General features: G+C 37.0%; 1 protein-coding gene across 1 annotated transcript in view; it reads right to left on the reverse strand.

Annotated features, from left to right (window-relative positions):
• Positions 1 to 2,667: 2,667 nt before the first annotated feature.
• Positions 2,668 to 20,889, reverse strand: part of kcnh8 (potassium voltage-gated channel, subfamily H (eag-related), member 8) — a gene marked incomplete at both ends in the record, with an annotated part of 80,597 nt that continues 62,375 nt past the window's right edge. Inside the window, 4 exons of the mRNA XM_081376529.1 lie at positions 2,668 to 3,174; positions 13,772 to 13,827; positions 14,419 to 14,537; positions 16,788 to 17,026. Of these exons, the coding sequence (XP_081232655.1) occupies positions 2,668 to 3,174; positions 13,772 to 13,827; positions 14,419 to 14,537; positions 16,788 to 17,026 (921 nt within the window). The remainder of the gene's footprint in view (positions 3,175 to 13,771; positions 13,828 to 14,418; positions 14,538 to 16,787; positions 17,027 to 20,889) is intronic.

A 20,889-nucleotide genomic window follows, 5' to 3' on the forward strand; every position in this document is an offset into this window, starting at 1 on the left:
AAGACCAGTCCTAAAGAGCAAGCATACAGAAACCCCCCTTTCCCCATGTCAATTCAACTTCTACTAATAATAAACTCCACCGTTGGACCACCCCACCCCCATCCCTCATGCCCCAGATACCATTCCTTCAGAAACCTCTGTCATAAATACCCCTTTAGAACTTGGCTACAGTATTCTAACCCCGCTTCCCCCACAAATGCACTTGCACGCATAGTCAATAACATGCACTCGCATACAGTGTACGAACATCGTTTAAGACTCGTCCCTGCTGTTCCTCCATCCTGCCCTGAGGGCCAAGCAGAGGAGAAAAGAAACATTTCTCCTCTTCTATGGTGTCTACTATACAACCCTACATGGCATCTCTACAACCTACTGCAAGGGTATAATCTCCACCCTCTTCAGAAGTCATGCAGTTAAAAACAACAAATAAAAAGAAGCTAAAGGGATATCCCGGAAACCATCAGAATGATGCTTTAAAACCAGCTTGCGTGGTTCATATGAGTTTAAATGTAAAGCAAACAATCAATCGGTCTTGATGAAGTTGATAATGACACTGTTGGTGAAGGTTTAAGAGACGTTTTACACTGCAAGTGATCTGAAGCGACCTGAAGTCATTCGATTTTTGGTCACATGAGCAGCAAGAGCTCGGTTCTTTGCCTACTTCATGCAAACGAGCAACCAATGTGATGCAGTGACAACCAGTGTAAAACTAGTGTTCACACAGAACACGCTTTTCCATTCCAGTGCACTACTTTTCCATTGTTGTTCAATGGATGTGTTTGATCATTGCCCTCGCGTCTTGCATCTTCTCGCACACGCGCACCACATTTTTAGAAAAAAAAAAAAAAAAATGCATCTCAAAAGGTTGGATTTCTGCAACCTCTTGAGAGGTTCTGAGTGAATGACAGTGATCTGCCAGCCTCTGTTATTTTAGGTGATTAGTATTATATTATTTATTAATATTTTGAATTAGCTTTTATTTTTATATTTTCATTTAAGCTTAAGTTTTTTTATTTCATTTAGTTAAGGCAGCATTTCTAATTTTAAGTTTAATTTTTGCTTTTATAATGATCATTTTTCATTTATATCTAATATTTATTTGATTTCAGCTTAATTTCAATTGATGAAAACAATTTTACTAGTTTTAGTTAACATTGTTGCCGCCTATAATGTTTTTCAATATTATAAGTTGTAAAAATAAGTTAATGTATTATAAATTAACATTAACAAATACGTGCTGCTGATTAATATGCTGATTAATGCTGTAAAAATAGTTGTTCATTGTTAGTTCATAATATCACAAACCTTACCAAAGTTTTACCAGTTTCTGTCTTTAGCATTATAGCGGTGGCACTTGAAAGGGGAAGCGACTTCTCAGAGGCTTTTAGCATGCTGTCATTGTGCTGTGATTTAACATGCTAAATGTCTAACAGCCGGCACTTTAAAACCCCATCCAAGAAGTTTTGTCTCCAAATTCATTCCCTTTAAAGCCTCGTCGTTACAGCCATCAAAGCACCGCTTCTGTAACGAATTCCCCACCTTCCACTATAAATTCCAAAACAATTACTGTCAAACTTCTGATCGCCCACTGTGAGCAATGTTCCCTTTATAATGCGTAGTGCAAGGACTATGGTGGTTTTGTGCAATTAAATGTTAGTTATTTAGCTTATTTATTGAATATCTGTCATCTTATTGTTGACAGTTTCTTTAAGCATCTTATCATATATGCATGACTAGTCGGATTAGTCTCCAATAAACCAAACATGACAATTTTAAATTATGATTGTTTCCTTAAGACTGACTCATTGTTCAGACAACCCACAAACTAGTTAATTTGTTAAACATAGCATTTTGAAACAAGCAGATTCGTTCTATTTTTGCACCATACATGGCTAATCTGACTAAATGAGAGGATCATTTTGTCATGGATTTTATTTAGGTATCAATAGTTAGGATAAACTGAAAGTTTAGTAAAACTTTGAGGCTGTGGATGACAGTATTAACTGCTTAGACAAGTCTTAGAAGTTAGGTAGATACATCTAATTTGAATCTGAAAAGCAAGACTGATTACCCTGCTTACTACTGATGAACTGCAGGCTGGTCAGGCTAGTTCTTAAGACAGTGGCTGTGTTTATGGATCTGGCCCCTGAAGTTTGGCATAATATTAGCAGTATTTGGACATAATGAATGCAGTGAACATGAAATGTTGGTTGACTCTTAATCACAAACCGTTTGTTTTGGCAGGTTCTAGTAAACCGTCTGCTGTCGGAACTTCAAATTATTTTTGTAAAAAGTTGCAAATAAAACAAAGATTATTGAGTATGTTTTACAAGAATTTCTACTTCACATTTAATTAAATGTGTAAGCTGCAGCTTCTTTGTAATTAATTGCAAAATTTACTAGCAATTATAGATTGAAAATTGTTTCTACACCAAATTGTTTTAGTGTAGTTTTCCTGATTGGAGATATCCCTTTAGTTTCTAGTATTGAAAGACATGCCGTTAAAGAGATTATCTTAAAAACTGAAATGGTAAACACGTATATCTTTGAAGGAACCATTGCTCCATGGCTTTGGCAGTGCGTGTACCACTTATCTTATCAGTCCATTCCTGAGTCCAGGTCAACACGCAGATTCCAGTGGAACTTGTCCGTTTTAAAGGTTGATTGCTACAAACCCAGGGACCTGAGATCCTCCCGTTCTCCCAGCAATGGCTGTCCAGCTCTGGGTAAAGTTCCAGGGGCATGTGAGATGTGTTGATGATGTTGCAGAAGAGGCGTCTCCAGGCTCTTCGAGCGGGTCCGAGCGACTGCGCTGTGCGGAGACAGGGCCAATAAAGGCTCTTTGAATCTGTCCATATGGGAGGATGTGGAAAGAGTGATGGGAAAGGAACTGAGAGACGAGGTGGGGCAGACCAGCTGCAGTTCTTGTGGCCTGAGTGGAAGGGATACAAGTCCTCCCGGACGTATTCCAGGGTGCATCGGTGAAGGAAAAGGCGGGCTGGCCCAGGAAGAACCTTGGCCCTGGAAGGGGATAGGAGGAGAGGGATGTCCCGAGGTAAATGTGGATGTACAGACACCTGGTGTTTGAGGAGAGGCCATCATGGATTCGATGAGAAAGGCAAGACTCCGCATGACTCGTCCCAGCTCAGCCACCTCCCGCCCGAGAGAGCTCACCTGCAACACATATAAACAGGTGTCACATTTGATCTTTAGGCCCTGTTTACACCTGATAATAAGATGGTTTTGGTTGACCCATCACATGTAGACGAGGGAGACACATTCCCGTTTACACCTGGTGGTTTAATCTGTCTCTTTTGTCCAATTTAACTACTTCTGCCCTGATTTCTGTGAGGGGAGGGTCTACGGACGGGTAAATGTATGTTTTTTTTCAGCTCTTTCGATCTAATGGATGAAATAAGCTCACACAATTTACATATGAACGTGACCGGAGAGAATCAGCTTTCGTTTCTGATCTGATTGGCATTAGACCACACAGAAGGTGGTGTGTTGAAAATCAAGAATTGTGATATAACATTGTGCTTGGTACGTTTTTCGTCTTCAAAACCAAACTTGGGTCTTCAGCCGACAAAGTTTAAATGCCATCTAGCGCGCTTCCCATAATCAGCGATGTGATTGTGTGAGTGAGAAAAAGCAGGAAGACCCAGCGTGAAGCACTTTTTGCTTTTTAAACACCTGAATCAGCCATTTACAGCATTTTCTGATAATTTACCACTAAATTTAAATTTTACAACTAAATTTACTGCATTTACTTCAATTCACAACCAGGAACTGTGAAGAGTGACACATGGGAATATATTAAACAGCTATAATTTATTTCTAGTAATACAAAACAAGACATCTTAACATCTTTGGGGAAAATGTAAGGGCGATAAGTGCTATTCTGTAGTTCTGTAAATAAAACAACTGTGCTTCCAATACAGATCAATCTCATTCAGTAAATACAATTCCACTGAAACTTCTACAATAGGAATAGGCAACACAAAAATGTTTTTGTGTTTTGGGAAACTGCATATCATTCTGGCTAGATAGATAAAACAACCTAAGAACCATTTATGAATTATATTAATGCTTTTTACGCATTAGAAAATGAAGACTACACATAATCTTATCAGCATGACGAATAAATTATATGAACTGGAATAAACTCTATACAGAAAGGGAGCAGAGAATGTGACCGATCGAGCACAATCTTCACAAGGTCATGCTTGCGTGCTCTTTAGACACATAAATGATGTACGTAAAAGATTACTTTTGCATATAAAAAGCATGCCAAATAAAAGCAGTCGTGCTATAGATATGCAGTGCCAGGAGCGATCGTGAGGCAACTTGGGTGTAGCGCGAGTTTAAGCACTCGTAAAACTCCTGTTAAATCATGGAAACGGACTACACTGCGACATGAAACTCTTACATCGAATCTGTACTTTGTTGTTTATGATGGGAGAATTCACGAGTTTCAGTCAGAATTCAGTAAGAGAGAGTGCGCACTGAACAAAACTCTTCGTTTCAGCGATGACTAATCTGAATGCTTCTGATTGGCCATCACTCAAACTCAAAACTCAATGGAAACGTGTGCGATTGGTTACATTTTTGTCTTGTCTTGTGTTTTTTGTGAGCACATGGCTTTGGTCATGTTTGTTTGCTGTGAGCTTTTCTGTCTTGTCTTGTGTGTTTGTGTGAGCACATGGCTTTTGTTTGTTTCTGTGTGCCATATGCCCTTCTGTCAGTCTTTGGTTTTGACCCAGCGGCCCTGTCCTCTTGTTACCTGATTATTGGTTGTTTTGCCCCACCTGCTCTCCCTGGTTTCCGTTCTGATTTCCTTCCCTATTTATTCTCCCATATTTCTTTGGCCTGTGCTAGTTTGTTGTGGATTGTTCATTACACTTCTGTCAGCTTCTACAGGTCTGAATATTAAGTAAGGTTATGCTCCTTCTCATTACTTAAGTCTACGGTTGGAAATTGTTAGATGTGGGTCATGGACTCTGCTCTAAGAGATCTAGACTCTCCTGGAGCATAGCTCAGGCTAGTTTGAGATTCCAATTGAGCATAGAAGCTTTAGGGACTTTCTTAACATTTCTATATTAGAAGAGAAGGGAACGATGTGTTGCATCACGTTGCCATGCTTCGGGCATGTCTGCGCATCTTCCTTCAGACAATTCGAATCTGATGACGTGTTCTTAGGTGCCCTTCTTATACACTTGGGCACATCTTGTGATGTTCCCTTCACAGGGAATCGGAGTTACATATGTAACCTAGATGTTTTTGTTTGCTTTTTTTTAACTTAAATAAAAGCCCATCATTTCACACTCAGCTCTTTCTTCAACCTATTCTAACAGTACGACTCTTTCTTCACAATACTGAACACATACAGAGGTTGACAGAAGCTAGTGCTATTTTTAGTATTAATGTCATTAATTCAGAGGAATTAACATTTCTTGACAATTACAAAATATTTTTTCTTCTAAACTGTATTTTAGTGAAATACATATTTTAGTGAAAATATATTTTTCGAATTAATTAAACTAAATGTTTAATTGTCATTTTAATTTTTTAATTAAACTAGAAAGGGAAGTCACAAAAATCTAAAATTAAATTATTTTTAATAAAAATTATTAAAGAATATCCCAGTATTTATAATACTTGGAATGTACTGCAAACATTTATTTATTTAAAAGTTTGACCCATTTATAAAGTAAATATTATACAATGCAACCTTATGAAAAAGTATTTGATGCATTCACATGCATGGTGAAAATATTTATTTATTTGATTATTTATTTATATAAATTTAAAAATATTGGTTAGTCTGTTAACACAATAAATTAAGTATATAGGATTGACACAATGTACAAGCTGTTCACATAAAGCGTAATTGCTTATTAACACAGTTAGGGCCCTATCTTGCACCCAGCGCAATTGACTTTGTACACCAACGCATGTATCATTCATTTTGCACCCGCGCAAAGCGGACTTTTCCCTTCACAGAAGCACGTCGGTAAACTAGGAAATACACTTGCGCTCCCCAGGGCGGTTCAGCGCAAAGAGGAGGCGTGTTCTGGCGCAAACGTTCCTTCAAGCTATTTTGCAGGTTTAGAAAACAATTGCGCCACTAACCAAGAAAAAATAGTTTGAGAGTCAGTGGCGCGTTGCGCATGTTATTCATATGCTATTTTAAGGGCACATGCTTGGCCATAATCAATGTAGCGTGCACAACGTGCATACACTTTGATTCTCTCATCTACACAGAAGCAGCAGTTTTCATTTTTGCAAATCATACATTATTACGATAGATAGATAGATAGATAGATAGATAGATAGATAGATAGATAGATAGATAGATAGATAGATAGATAGATAGATAGATAGATAGATAGATAGATAGATAGATAGATAGATAGACAATTTTTTATAAAAGCATACATCTAGCTTACACATTTACCCAAATTATCATGTACGCCTGTTTAACCGAGGTTAATTTGGGTGGGTTTCTCCATTTCAATGTAACTTCTCTCTTTTACGGCCGTTACAAGAGCGTTGCTCTCCTCGGCTGTGAACCGCTCCTGGCGCGCGCCTGGCAAATCCGCCGTTGCAATAGCAATCCGCCATGGAAAAAGCGCGTCTGCTCTTAAAGGGAATGTGAGATGACGCTCTGATTGGTTTATTTCACGTTACGACCAAACCACACCTATGAATAATGAAGCTACTTCAGACCAACCCCTTTTAGATTTGCGCCAGGCGCAAGAGTCATTTATCCCGCCGGGAAAATACCAACAGCGCCCAAGACCCGTCCACAATGATACTTGCGCTTGACACTTGCGTTTCAGATCGTTAAAATAGGGCCCAGTTAGTGTGTCCTGCTTGGATAACAAAAATCTTTAATTCTAAACATTTGTAATCTATATTCCAGTTTTAAAAAATGAAAAGAGTTTCCCACAGCAACAGAACAGTATGATCTTATAAGGCCTTGGGTTGTCCCTCTGCATCCACCCATCATTGTCTGCTAGAGCCAGCAGCTTTCAGGTGAAACAGAGGTGTTATTTATTTAGGTCCTATGGGATATCATTGTTGATTGTTGATTTATTGATATTTAGTTATTTTAGGGTTTACTCTTAAGAAAGATCATTGCTTAAAGTCCCTGGTGAAGATCTGGGTGATCTGATCTGAATCTAGGTGAAAGTTTAAAACTTGAACATATACATTTACATGAACTACAACAATCAAACAAACTTTTTAAAATGGCTTTATGTACAACAATGCTCATATTATGCTAAAAAATATATTTTTTTCAGGCTAGTCCAATTAAAATACAATAAAATAGTTAGGTCTAATACCTGAAAAGCAGCATCTATTTATAAAGCAACCATACTGAGCATTATGTTTTCTCAAATTGATTTTTCTAGAAATGCACTTATGTAACACTAACACTTAGAGTTATCATGAGGTACCACAGGTCACTAAATTCAATTCAGATTCCCATAATTACTCTTTTTGTGTATCTTTTTGTGCTGTCTGTCCTCTGTACACATCCGCTGTCCTTATGGTTAGCTCAGAATAATAATATTAATGAACACAGCACAGATGATCCAGATTCAGAAGGACACCGATTTGGCAGCCACCCTCAGAATTGTGCCAGCAAGTGATAATACCCAATAATGAGGGTAATTGGGTAATGATCCATAAATGCCATCAGAGGCGGGGAGATACAAGACAACAGCTTCAAACAGGAAGGGACAACAGGAAGAGAGCCCTCATCCACTTGGCGGACCGAATCAAGCATGGATTACAACAAAATCCTGCTGAGGGGCCAGCTGTCAAAAATATACAGTGAGATACAAGAAACAAAGACAGGGAGAGGAAAAAATAAGGAAGAGTCACAGAAGTAGGGCGTTGCTCTCATGACATTACCTGTCAAAAGCCTCAAGTCAAAGCTGTGGGCTGACAATCAAGGCAGTAGGTTGTCACATGGATTTATAGCCATGCCAATACTCAGCAGAACTACAGTTCTCTGTCAGGGTCCGATCTGTACTTTTTATGCAGTAAGAACTGCAGTGTAAATAAATGATAAGGATTATGAGAATATATTTCACTGGGGGAAAATATAGACTAGAAAAACTGCTTCCTTCTGCCATGGATTAAAATCTCAAATTGAGTTTAACAGTTGAGCCCAAGCCTCTGTTATTAATTCTAGAACGTCACTTTAGAACTAGCAACGAAGGAACGTTGAGTTGATTCATTAATAAAAGCTTATTGTATTTTATATTATGGGGCAGTTGAATGCTTGAATCTGATTGGTTGACAAATAATTTTTATAGTGCGCAATTATTTTCATCCATAGCTCTCATTGACACATTTTTGAGCAACCCATGTTTGAGCTCTCTTTAGGACGGCTAGTGCTATTCACATAAGCAGATGACAGCTCTCTATCGAGACAGCAATAATCCTGACAGTGACACTGACCTAACCGTCATAATAATGTATCATTACTGCTTAGCTAAAAATGGAAAATTCAGCATTTAAAGCATGCCATAAGCAGAGCCGATCCTGACCTCCCTGGGGCCCTAAGCAAGGGGCCCTCCTACCTGAATGAATTGTGAATGAATAAAAGCTAAAATGGCTTGCCATAGCATGTCACTGTTTTAAATGATAAAAGCAATACTTGATGGTTATTATTTACTGAGGGATGTGCATCCATATTGACCAGTATATCCAGCCAATCAACTTTCTAAATGTAATATAGCCTATAAACCAATGGTCAATGTCAATACATTGCTTTCCATCTTGCTTTATTGCAGAGTTGTAACTAAACTGACCTGAAGGCTAGATAATCATTGTCTTGTTTTAAAAGTATGTGTGCCTATAATGAGGAGTGCCATCACGCCCATATTGTACTGGTCCCCAGAGATGTTTTGCTGGAAAGTGTGCGTTTCATTACGTGCATGCGCATATGAACGCATGTTAACGGGCAACGCGGTTATCTTTTCCGAGCTGCAGTTTATAAGCAAACACCGTTGCCCTTTGTCATTTATCAAACGTAATAGTTGTATTTCATTCTCACTTTTTTTTTGTCAGGCACAAAGTTAAGTTAAGTCAAGTCACATTTATTTATATAGCGCTTTTTATAATACAGATGTTTCAAAGCAGCTTTACAGAGATAACAGGAAAATAATGCAACAAAGTTTGTTTCCAGAAGAAAAAAGCGTCAAAGTCCAGCTTAAGTAAGTTCTGTGATGTTTAATTTTTGTTGTAAAAAGTTATTAATTCAGTTAATTTTTATATATAGCCGCCCTGGAGAGAACCGTGATGTCATCGTCCAGCTCAGTTCTGTTCTCATATAATGGTGTCAATGCAGGCAGATCAATAATATTATTGAATATTAAATTAAATGTTAAATTGAATGATTTTAAATTAAAGTCACAGAACACAGCCCTGGAAGTGGCCGGCATTAGCAAGACACAGAAAGACCAAAAGATGCACTACCCAGCTAGGTTAGACACACAGACAAGAGAGAGATGCACATCAACTTAATTTTACTGTTCTTTGCTGACATCAATCTTTTCATGACCAAAAGGATAGTTCCGCTTAATTTTCTCATCGATGTTGTAAACTTTGATTGACGCACTTTGACACGAGGGGGAGGCGGGGCCTTGAGTAATTTGCGGGGCCCTACACAACTTGCGTAGTGTGTGTATAGGGCTGATCGGCTGTGGCCATAAGGTAGAGTTGGGCAATAGCCTTATTGCCAAAAAAATCTGAATTTTTGGGCAAAATGGTGATGTATGGTATAATATCAGTGTTTAATTTTTTTTCTGTATGAATAAAAAAAAAATCTGTATTTCATTTTTTATTTTATATCCTAATCAATATTGTCCTAGGCTATGAAAACAAACATAGTGAAGACCTTGCAGTCTATCTACCTTGCTGTCTAATAGAGGTATATTTGTCTCCACCAATCGCTGCACAAGTTAAGGTTACGTATGATGACGAAAGCACGTTAGTGCGAGCCCTCCCGGAACCCATAGAGAATGCATTGTAGTGTCTGCAGTAAAAAAAAAAAAAATCTTTGTATGGAAATCTATGGGAACATCGCCCCAAAAAGAGGCGGTACTCCACAGAACGTGACTTGACACTGATTGGACTATATCCAGAGGCAGAACAACAGTGATGGCTATCATAACTCTGTGGTTGAATGCGAATGTGATTGAAAAAGTCGCTTTTGCACTTTGGTGGTGCATCGCCCAATCGCCCTAATGCAGGGAACTACACTGCGACCAAAATGGTCGCATATGCGACCTTTTGAAATGCCATTGCGACCAAAATTTTTAATGGGTCGCAAATGTATCACTGATTATTTTTGTACCTATGTTTTAGGCAATATGCTATGATTTACTATGAGCATTTATTAAAACAGAAATGTGTATTTTAAGAATACGTTTTATAACGTGCTCTGAGCATTCAACACATCAAGTTGGCTTCAGCCCCGCAACCGTTACTTAGATTAAAACGTACCATTGTATCTGCGCGACTCGCGAGCTCTCTCTCTCTCACAAATACGGACGCGCACGCGCACACAGAGAGAGAAGATAATTGTAAAATGAAAATTGACGGGCTATAGTTTAAATTTTGTTCTTGCTTGTTTTTTTTCTGTCAAAATGTCGGAAAGCATATTGTATTATCCATCCGTGTTTTTAAAATTCGTTAAATGACGGACGTTTTTCAACACAGCCCTCGTTATATGTCGGATTCGTCAAACTTTGCCTACTTGATATTATTTTTAGAATAAGTGATTCGTTATGCTATTATTGGACTCCTGTCTATTCATTGTCAACTGTTTTCTATAAATACGTTTGTATTGGCTAACATTTATGCAGCTAATGCCTACCCTGTTTAAAATGTCTAAAGTTCAAACGCAAAGACAGCACGTCACAAATAGAAGCTCTTTTCCCTGTGCTGTTTAGTATCATATTTGGTTATTGGAATAATAAATTAAGTAGCCTATCTTTATTGTACACCTGTTATTTTTTCTTGTTTTTTTTTACTGTTTTCTAGGGGTTTCTTAATTTTAGACAAGTTGACCAGCACACATTATATGCAATGCAATGCAATATAATGCATGTGTGTCCTATGTGTGACATATTTAAAAAAGTGTTTTGGAAAATATCTCTTTATTTGATTATCAGTAAATTTGTTTTCTATACAGAGATATCGATATCGGCCATAACAGCAATATTAATATCGGTTATTATCGGTATCGGCCACAATTTTCACATCGGTGCATCACTACTTAAGAGTTCAGGAGTCTGCCCATCTGTGCCAACCATAGCATGTTGAAATCCATTTTGCACTTTATTGTGTACTGTATTTTCTATTGCAGTAAATCTCTCCCAACCAATGTTAAAGAAAACAAAAAAAAGAAGGCATGTGGTTTAAAAGATGGCAAGTAAAATAAAAAGCACATCTGTATGCAATACAGTTTCATTATTGTTCATTATTATCCAGAGCGACTTACTATAAACAATTTGTGCGAATAAACCGCCCCTGCCATTGACATTACCTGAGCAGTTGAAGTAAAACCCCGCTTATTCAAGGGCACGCATTTAGTACATGGACAGAGCAAATACATAATGTAAGTGTCTAACATGCATTTAACGATAAATTAAATTTAACTTAATAAATTTAGTTAAATGTTGTTTAACTGAATGTACTGAATAAAATAACTACAACAACAACACTGAAATAAGAGCGCACGGTTTATCTATCAATCAGATATGTTTGTTACTATAGCAACAGTAGACACCCAACGCGTTTTCTTTCAGAATCAGAACAAAGAGGGCTTTTCTTACTATTCTGTGAAAAAAAGTTTAGAATTAGTTGGGAATTGGTTTGCATGATATTCTAAGGTAGTCTCTCCATTGAAGCACTGTATGTTTAATGTACCTGTAACTAACTAGGGCTGGGGGGAAAAATCGATTCTTAGATGAGGATGTGGGCGATTCTGATTTTCTAAATGTTTTTTTTTTTTTTCTCTAATAATGTAATATTGACGGAACGCAAAAGGCGCTGAAGCGCGTAAGTGCAGTGCCCGGCCAGTCTGTGGTGTGTGCATAACAGAGACGCATGATGGCTGAGCGCGAAATTCGAACGGCACCCTCTTCGTTAAAAGCTAACATATGGAAAATTGCCAATTTCATTGTGACCTATTTTGTATTTTTTTTTGTATGAGTGCTGCTTTCTGTATTGTTTAGTTTTCACATCAATATGCTGTAAACAGATCTGTTATCCGTACATTATACGTAAGTTTACTGTACTGCCCTCTACAGTCACAGTGCAATGCCAGTCACAAAAAGTTACATTTTGACTGTGCTCTCTGCAGATGTTCATTTATTTCTTTTGTATAAGCTGTTTTTGGTTGTTGTCTACAGCAACAATTTCAAGTCATAAATCTTAGACTCTTTATTATTTATTTATGTATAAGAGCAGCTTTGTATGTTACTAATTATTCAGAATATGCACAAGTCCACAAGCATTATTTTTGTATGAAAGCTGCTGGTACATAATTCTATATTTTTGTATGAAAGCGGTTTGTGATTTTGCTACAGCAAAATGTTTATTTATTTTTTGTCTGAAGGATTATATTGCTAATTGCACATAACAGGAGTATGTTGGATAGAAGTCTACTATTTTATGTTAGAGATTCAGAATATGCTGATGTTTGTCTTCATTGACTACAAGTACGCTGCTAGTACAGGCACACAATTATTTTCCTGTTGGTTCTTTGTAATGTTGAGACATATGCTGGCAAATGTAACCTTACAGTTGACTTGCCAAATCACTTCCATTTGTTTTATTAATAACATTAATATAGGAAGTACTGGAAGTAAATTCTTCATGGGTCATTATAAATACTTTGCTTTAAAAGTACGAAGTAGTCACACAAAAAAATATGCATCGATAATCGGTTTAGCATCACATCGCTGTCCTCTGAATCGTAATCGAATCGAATTGTGAGGTGCCTAGAAATTCCCCACCCCACCTGGAACACTTTAATAAGGTTGTGTAGCTATTAACACTATCCTACACAATAGTTAGCATTAACTAACAATACTTTGAAAGCCTTTTTAAAGCATTTTGGCTTATGTAAATAAAAAAAAAAGCCCATTTTTATAGGCTATAAAAATAAAGTTAATAATAATAGCATCAATAAGAACTAACATGAACTAACATTAACTATGGACAAAGGTTTTTTTTTTTGCCCCTCACTCTCTGACTCTGTTGACCCTGAGGCAGCTGTGTAAATAAAAATCACATAAAAACATTGTTACAAACTGCCAATAAATTACACAGAATCATATACATGTGTAATACATGGGAAACCACATGTGGTGGGTTCAAGGGCATTGTGGGACTCTGGAATGTTGGAATATTCTCATTCACCATCATGGGGCCAGCCCCACTTTCCTCTTCTAATGAGTTTTATGTCCTTTAGTGTATGAATAACATCCTCTTCTCCTCTCTCACAGCAGCCTGCCATATGGCTTGTGAATACCTGGCACCAGGAGCTCACCTGAACTGTGCTGGTTTCGATCTGTCAGTACTCACATTTACCGCAGGGTTATCAGCCTTAAAACCCACAGTTCATGGGAAGACTATCTAAATAAAATTTAAGTGCAGACCTACCATTAAATTACATAGCAAAAAGAAAAGAAAAAAAAAGAAAAAATATGACAGCCAGAGATTAAATAGAAAAATCATTTACCTCTTGGTTAAGGTAGCGAAGCTGTCCTCTGGTGTCCTCCGATTTAGCTGCTAAATCTGCACAGGTAAAACAATTATGTCCAACTGCCTCACAATGACAGAAAATCCAGTGAAAACTCATTACAAAGACTTCAAGGAAGAGTTCACCCCAAAAATGAAAATTCTGTCACCATTTACTCACTCTCATGTCTTTCAAAACAGGTATGATTTCATTTCTCGCATGAAACAAAAAAAGAAGGTATTTTGCAGAATGTCTAAGCTGCTTTTTTATATGAATATAGACAGTGAATCAAATGAACAAGGTCTAATAATGATAAAGAAATGGAAATAACTCAGAAATAACGGAAAAAAAAGTTGAAAGCAGAAGTCTTCAATTTTACAGGATCGAATATGAATATTCTTGAGCATGAATAAAATTTAAGAAGGAAAGAACAGCTTGGACATCTGTGTCAGATCTGAAACAACACGAGTTTTGGGTGACATACTGTATTTCTTTAAGGTGAAAAGATAAGCATTAGCAAATACTGGAAATGGTGTTATCCTTCATTGTGGGTCAAGCTTGCAATATTGGCATCTAAGACGAAAGACACCGCAACAACAACATCAGCCAGTACACACACATATACACACACTCATTCACTCACACACCTGCTGTGGTGGCAGTGGTATTAGTCGTCTGACCACTGACGGTGTGCTGATGACCAGAGGAAAATATAAACGTGTGGGAACTTTCTGTACCATCACTGTCCTCTGTGCCGTCCACAACCCTGAACACAAACAAACAGAAATCCACTTTACTATTTTCACAAGGTCTTTCAGGGACCAATGAGCAAATGTCTATTTACCCTCTGGGGTCGGCGCGTTTTGCTCGTTTTTTTTTCACATAGCAGCTAAATAGACTTAAAATACTCCGTCATTTATGGTCATACAGACTTAAGAAATATGAAAAAACAAACTGTAAAATGTCTACTTTTTTATGTTTCCACTTACAATCTAAACAAAACATTGTGCTTTTGTAAAATAAAGAAAATAAACGGTATGCTTTCTGCCTCTCCGTCTCCGTGAACTTTTTTTCTGTAGCACATCTCTAAATTTAAACAAAACTCAGTGAATACTATTCACCCAGGCATGAGCTATATATCTTTATAATCATTTAAGTGTGTACTTTTAAATTATCTAATTCAAAACGAAAACAAATAATTTCTGTTTATGTAATCTGTATGAAAAGAGAGATATGTCAGTCGTTCTCATTACAGCTCATTATCTGCTAATGTGAACACGCCCACGGAGAGCATGCGCTATTCAAACGCAAATGATCTGAGGCGATCCATGCAAACTTGTGAACGCCCACATCAACTCGATAAAATTTTAGTCAAGTTTAGTCCGATTCATGTACTTTACGTAGTCTTGCAACGCTGTGAGGAATAATACTATCAATAATAATCCTGGAAAATTTACCTCAGAAGTCCTGGTTTAGTTTCACTTCGAGGAGCAACGGATCCAGCTGAGGATTGTGAATATTAAGTTCTTTACTCTTAAGCGCTTTGTTCTAATCACAATGTGTAATAGTGTCTGTAAACCGCAAAAAGACTGTTTTACATCTGTAGTAAACAACAGCGCGCATCTGTGCCGTTCATTCACACTCGCATTTACCAAAATATATTGCTATACTGAGATGAGTAAAAATCAACTGAAATATGTTTAAATAAAATGTCTTTGTATAAGCAACATATTAAACTGCAAAATAACAGTTATATGCCCTAATATATCATAAAAAACGATATGTTACAGACGAAATATGAAAGACAACATTTCGTTGACTAGTTTTGGATAGATTATAAAGTTTTTTACTGTAAAATAGACTACTGCCACATCAAATAAGCTTTTGTTCGCCAATTTCTGCTCATATGTTAAATATATAGTATGTTTTGTCAAAAATAAAGTCATCAACTAAGATGTTATTATAGTGTTTGTTCCAATGTAGGCTATATTCAAACTAATGAATCATTAACTTTAAAATATGTATGATAAAATATATACTTTTTAAAAAGAAAGATTACACTTAAAATATTGTTAAAATTGTAATTTTTTATTGATTTACATGTGAAAACTTTTTAATAAAATAGCAAAAATAGCTTCTCATTAAATTATATATTACTGTTTTTTTATTAGTGACACATTTGGGGAGAGGATATATATTATTCCAAAACTTTCTGAAAATACAATATAAGAATTAACTGCACAATAACTAGAAATGTTTACCTTGGATATTATACAATTTGTATGCATATAAAATTTGTGGAAAAAGACAAAAAAAGATGTTTCCAACTCTAACTTTGAACCAATTCTGTAGAATGGCCCATATAGCCTATTTGAACAGGATTTGTTTCCAGCAATGACTATGTACTAAAAATGTGCTTTTGATTTTAATTTATATTTTGATTATATTGTTAACTACATTCTAAATAAATTAAAAGTAATTATATAGAAATATCTTTTGTCCTCACATTCTTTCTAGTAGTTCCCTCTCAGTGACATACCTGACTGAAAGGCTCATTATGCGGGTCATTGTCTTCTCAGGTGTGAATCAGAGCATTATTCATGATCATTCACGCCCCCACGCATATTGCCTTTCCAAGCAAAAAGTGTCTAGCAAAATTTAAGTCAATGCATTGTTTTATGTGAATGATTAGGCAGGATGATTTTCAGATCATTTTAAAGCAAAAACTCCATTAGTCATTTTTATTTTTTGAATAACCATGCATAAACATTATTCTCTCAAAAATACAAACATGTACAAACATGTTGCTCACATATTATAGTAGCCGTGTTTGTGCTAAATAGAGTGTAAATAACACCTTTGCCATTAATATGTTTATAAGCAACTGTAAAAAGCACAAATGTCAGGGTATGTCAAAACATCTCAAGGACCACAAAAACACCTTAGACCCCAGAGGGTTAAAATGCTGTATCTTTTAATGTTTTTTAAATACATGCATTTGTAGATGTGTACACACCTTGGGCTGAGATTTGCGAGGTCAGGCTTTGTAACAGTAGTATGCTGAAACTGGAGCTTTTTGTTGGTTTGGTGATCATTTTTCTGCACGTACGCTTTCTGCTTGGTTCCACCACTGAGATAATGTATCTGATCATCTTCATCATCATCATCATCATCATCATCATCATCTCCCTCGTCTTGATGCTCAGCTATTGATGGATAGCACTGGATCACATCTCCATTTCCCCTCCCCTCCATCTGTGATAGGACAGAAGAGATTGCGCTGAGGTCATGTGAGGCCAGATGAAAGTTGGATGACTAACCCTGGATGACTCAACGAGAAATAGAATGACTTTCCATTATTAACAATGAAACGAGTAGATGTAAGGACATCTAGTTAATGTGACAAAACTTGCTTAATCCTAAGACAATTTCTTCTTAAGCAGTCATATGTGGCATTAAAATTATTTTTATGTAGGTCCCACATTTTCCTTGCCATCTTCTCCTTAATCACTGAACCAGTAAATAATTATCTAAATGCTCACTTTCAAAAGGCAAAGCAAGTTTATCTAGAAAGAACACATTTAAAAGGGGACATATTATGCCCTTTTACAGAGACTTGATTTGTTTTTGGGTCAAATAGAATAGGCAATCATTCTTGTTTTTTTTAAAAATGACCGCTGTTGCAGAACCTTTCTTCCCAGTCTGTCAGTAACGCTCTGTTTAGTTCCTGTCTCTATGAAGCCCCTTCTTCCGAAAAGCACAGTGTTCTCTGATTGGTTGGCTGGACCAGTGTGTTGTGATTGGTCAACTGCTTTGAGCATGTTTATGAAATGTCACGCCCCTTACCACAACCGCAAGTTTCAACACACTACTAACTCAAACTCAACTCAACTAGGCCTCGCCCCTTTTGTGCATATGCCTTGGGTGGGAATTATTTAAATGAGGAATTTTGTGACGTGAACGTTCCAGGCAGAAAACTCAAGACTAGTGTTGGGTAAAGTTACTTTTAAAAGTAATGCATTACAATATTGCGTTACTCCCTAAAAAGTTACTTAGTTACTTTTTATGGAAAGTAAAGCGTTTTGTTACTTTTGCGTTACTTTTTCTCAGTTCGACTGAGCTTGCTCGTTTGTTTTTTAATAACAAAATAATAATAATACTATTTTTGGCAAATGAAAAAGCCCTTTCAAACAGAGGTGGAAAGTAACTAAATACGATTTTTCTACTTTCTTGAGCATAATTAAATTATGGTACTTTTACTTTTACTTGAGTTGAATGAAAATAAAGTATTCAACTTCTCTACATTTATTTTTCACCAGACTGATGCACTTCAGCCAATAACAGACAGGTCTGACTCGAGTGCAAAACCAATCAAAACTTCCAGTTCTTCGGGGGGGGATGGCGTTCAAACCGTGCTTTGACGTTCAATCATTAACATTTCTATATAACATTTCAATATTTCAGTGAATGTAAGTGAGCTATGCTCATATTCTGATTTTAAATTTTAATTATGGCAACTCCAGAAATGGGATGAAATGTCATCCAATTGATAATACCAGAGCACTGAGCAGCTGAAGTAAATAAAAAACTTGGCTTATAACATGGACGCAGTTATTGCATGGATGGAGCAAGAACAATTTAAGTGCCTTAAAAACATGGACACAGTTCAATTGAATGGTAAAGCTCGCCCTTTTTAACAATACAGTTAAACCAGAGAATGTCTAATAGGAAGAGAATTTGCACTCTCTGGTTACTTCCGGTTTCTGGACTGGCTGCAGTAACACGTCTCTGTCCATGCGGGGGCGCTCGCAGGCGAGTGCAGAATGAATGGAGGTCTATGGCGCTATACCCATCAAAATCCACTTTTCTCAGGATATAATTTTTTGTCTAGTAATTTGAATGTTGTATTCGAAAGGAGATGCAAAGAAACTACACACTGCTGGGTGTTAGATTTTTTAGAGTCACTTATTTGCTTTAAAAAGTCTTTTAAAGTGTCAATGACGTCATTCACACCGTATGACCAGAGATACTGCTTTACAGCAATCCTTCAGTCACTTTGGTGCTTTCGCGCTCTGCACTTTCTTTTCTGTCGAGGCATCGACAACACAGCTGACACAGGTAAATACACGTGCTAGAAGTGTTTTGTTTTGTTTGTTTCTGGTCCCGCTTCGGATGCCACAATGCCATCAAGCGGTATCTCTGGTCGTAATCAGTCCTTCACTGACCAATCAGCGTTCATTAGCAGAATGCTAGCGTGTTATGGGCAACAACAACTCAACCTGTAAGAAATCGAAAGGACATAAGTACTCGTTCATTCAATTTTCGACCTATAACCCATGATGAACTTGCAAAACCTACAATAAAATCTGAGATTTCTCAACGGCAATCGGGTTAAAGAGACAAATTTAGCCGTCTAGCCCCATAGACTCCCATTCAGTCTGCACTCGCCCAAGATCACCTCCAGTGGAATTCTAATGGAACTGCAACCAAGATCGATACAATGGGGCTAATAGGAAGTGCCAAGGCTCTCCGTAGACGGGCTCTGGTTAAACTAAATGTACAAAGCAAACTTTGTACAAAGCTGAAAAAACCTCAACAGCAGTGAAATAAGATTGCATGATTTATCTGTCAATCAGATGCATGTAAAATTGTAGTTTGTTACTATAGCAACAGTGGGCTCCCAGCACATTTTTGGTAGAACAAAAAAAAAAAAAAAGAGAATTTAATTTAACATGTTAACCATCACCCTATTATTTTTAAAAACATTTTTTACAGGCACTTTTTTATTCATACTGTTGTAAATCCCTCTTTTTTTATCAGACCTCTCACTTAACATTGCTTTCAATTATGAAATGATTAAAATGAAAACATTCAAATGATCTTACCTGGACTTACTTTTCAAAATTAGTCATTTTAAATTCTAAAATTAGTAATTAGTAAAATTAATTTTAGTAATTAGTAATTGACAACAGGGAAAGCTAATATGTTTGCTTAGCATACCGTCAAACACCACAATTTATGAGCTTAAAGGGGGGGTACAATGGTGTTTCATGTATTCAGAGTTGTTTACAGTGTTAAAGAGATGGATTCTCATGCTAAACATGGGCAAAGTTTAAAAAAAATATTTTGGATGAATAACGGAGAATTTCTGTGCCGAAAATCTTACTTCCGGGTTGGTGCAAGTTTCGGCTGTTTTTTTTTCGATCGTGGATCTAATGACGTAGATCAGAGTGGAACTCCTTATATGAGCATTTTTCTCGGAAAAGCGCGCCCGCGCACACGTCGACTAGAGGAGAGCGAGACCGCGCACATCAACGCGCTTCAACAGGAAATCATCGGCGCCAGCGCTGCATAGGATTTGTTCAAGAATGTCTCCAAAAAAGTGTGTATTTGGATGTGAGGGAAAGCTTACCGTGTTCAGCTTTCCAAAGAACCCAGTGTTACAGGAACAGTGGATGCAGTTTGTTTTTCCGGGGCAGCAACGGAGTGTAGGAAGTGCGGTTGTGTGTTCTGGTCATTTCAGTGACGAATGTTTTATTAACAAGGCCCAGGTCGACGCTGGATTTGCAAATCGTTTGCTATTAAAATGTGGAGCGGTCCCAGTGATAAAAGACCCCAGTCATGTAAGTACAACTGGATCAGATTTCTGTCTTTTGCTGGAAATCAAACACTACCGCTTGACTCTATAGCTCCGCCTCCAGGAGCTCGGCTTTTCCCGGAGAGAATCGGAAAGCTGTTTTTTCTTTTAAAATTATAATAAAACTAAACACTTTTTGGAGATATTAAGGATGCACTACTACTCTATAGGTACTCAAGATTAACATGAGATTAGGTGAAACTGTGCATGTTATGTACCCTTTAATATCATGTTTTGCTCCAAAATCACAATACATGTCAGTATTGTTTTAAATTACTTCTGTGGTTTCATGTTGCTTCTTAACACAGAGTGAGAATATATTATTTTATTAAATTCTATCTATAATACAAGCTATGTTGATTAGCATTGCATTAAAGGGTTAGTTCACCCAAAAATGAAAATTAGTCCATGATTTAGTCACCCTCAAGTCCTCCTAGGTGTATATGACATTCTTCTTTTAGACTAATACAATCAGAGTTAC

Source organism: Scardinius erythrophthalmus (assembly GCF_964197995.2).
Source record: "Scardinius erythrophthalmus genome assembly, chromosome: 10".
NCBI lineage: Eukaryota > Metazoa > Chordata > Actinopteri > Cypriniformes > Leuciscidae > Scardinius > Scardinius erythrophthalmus.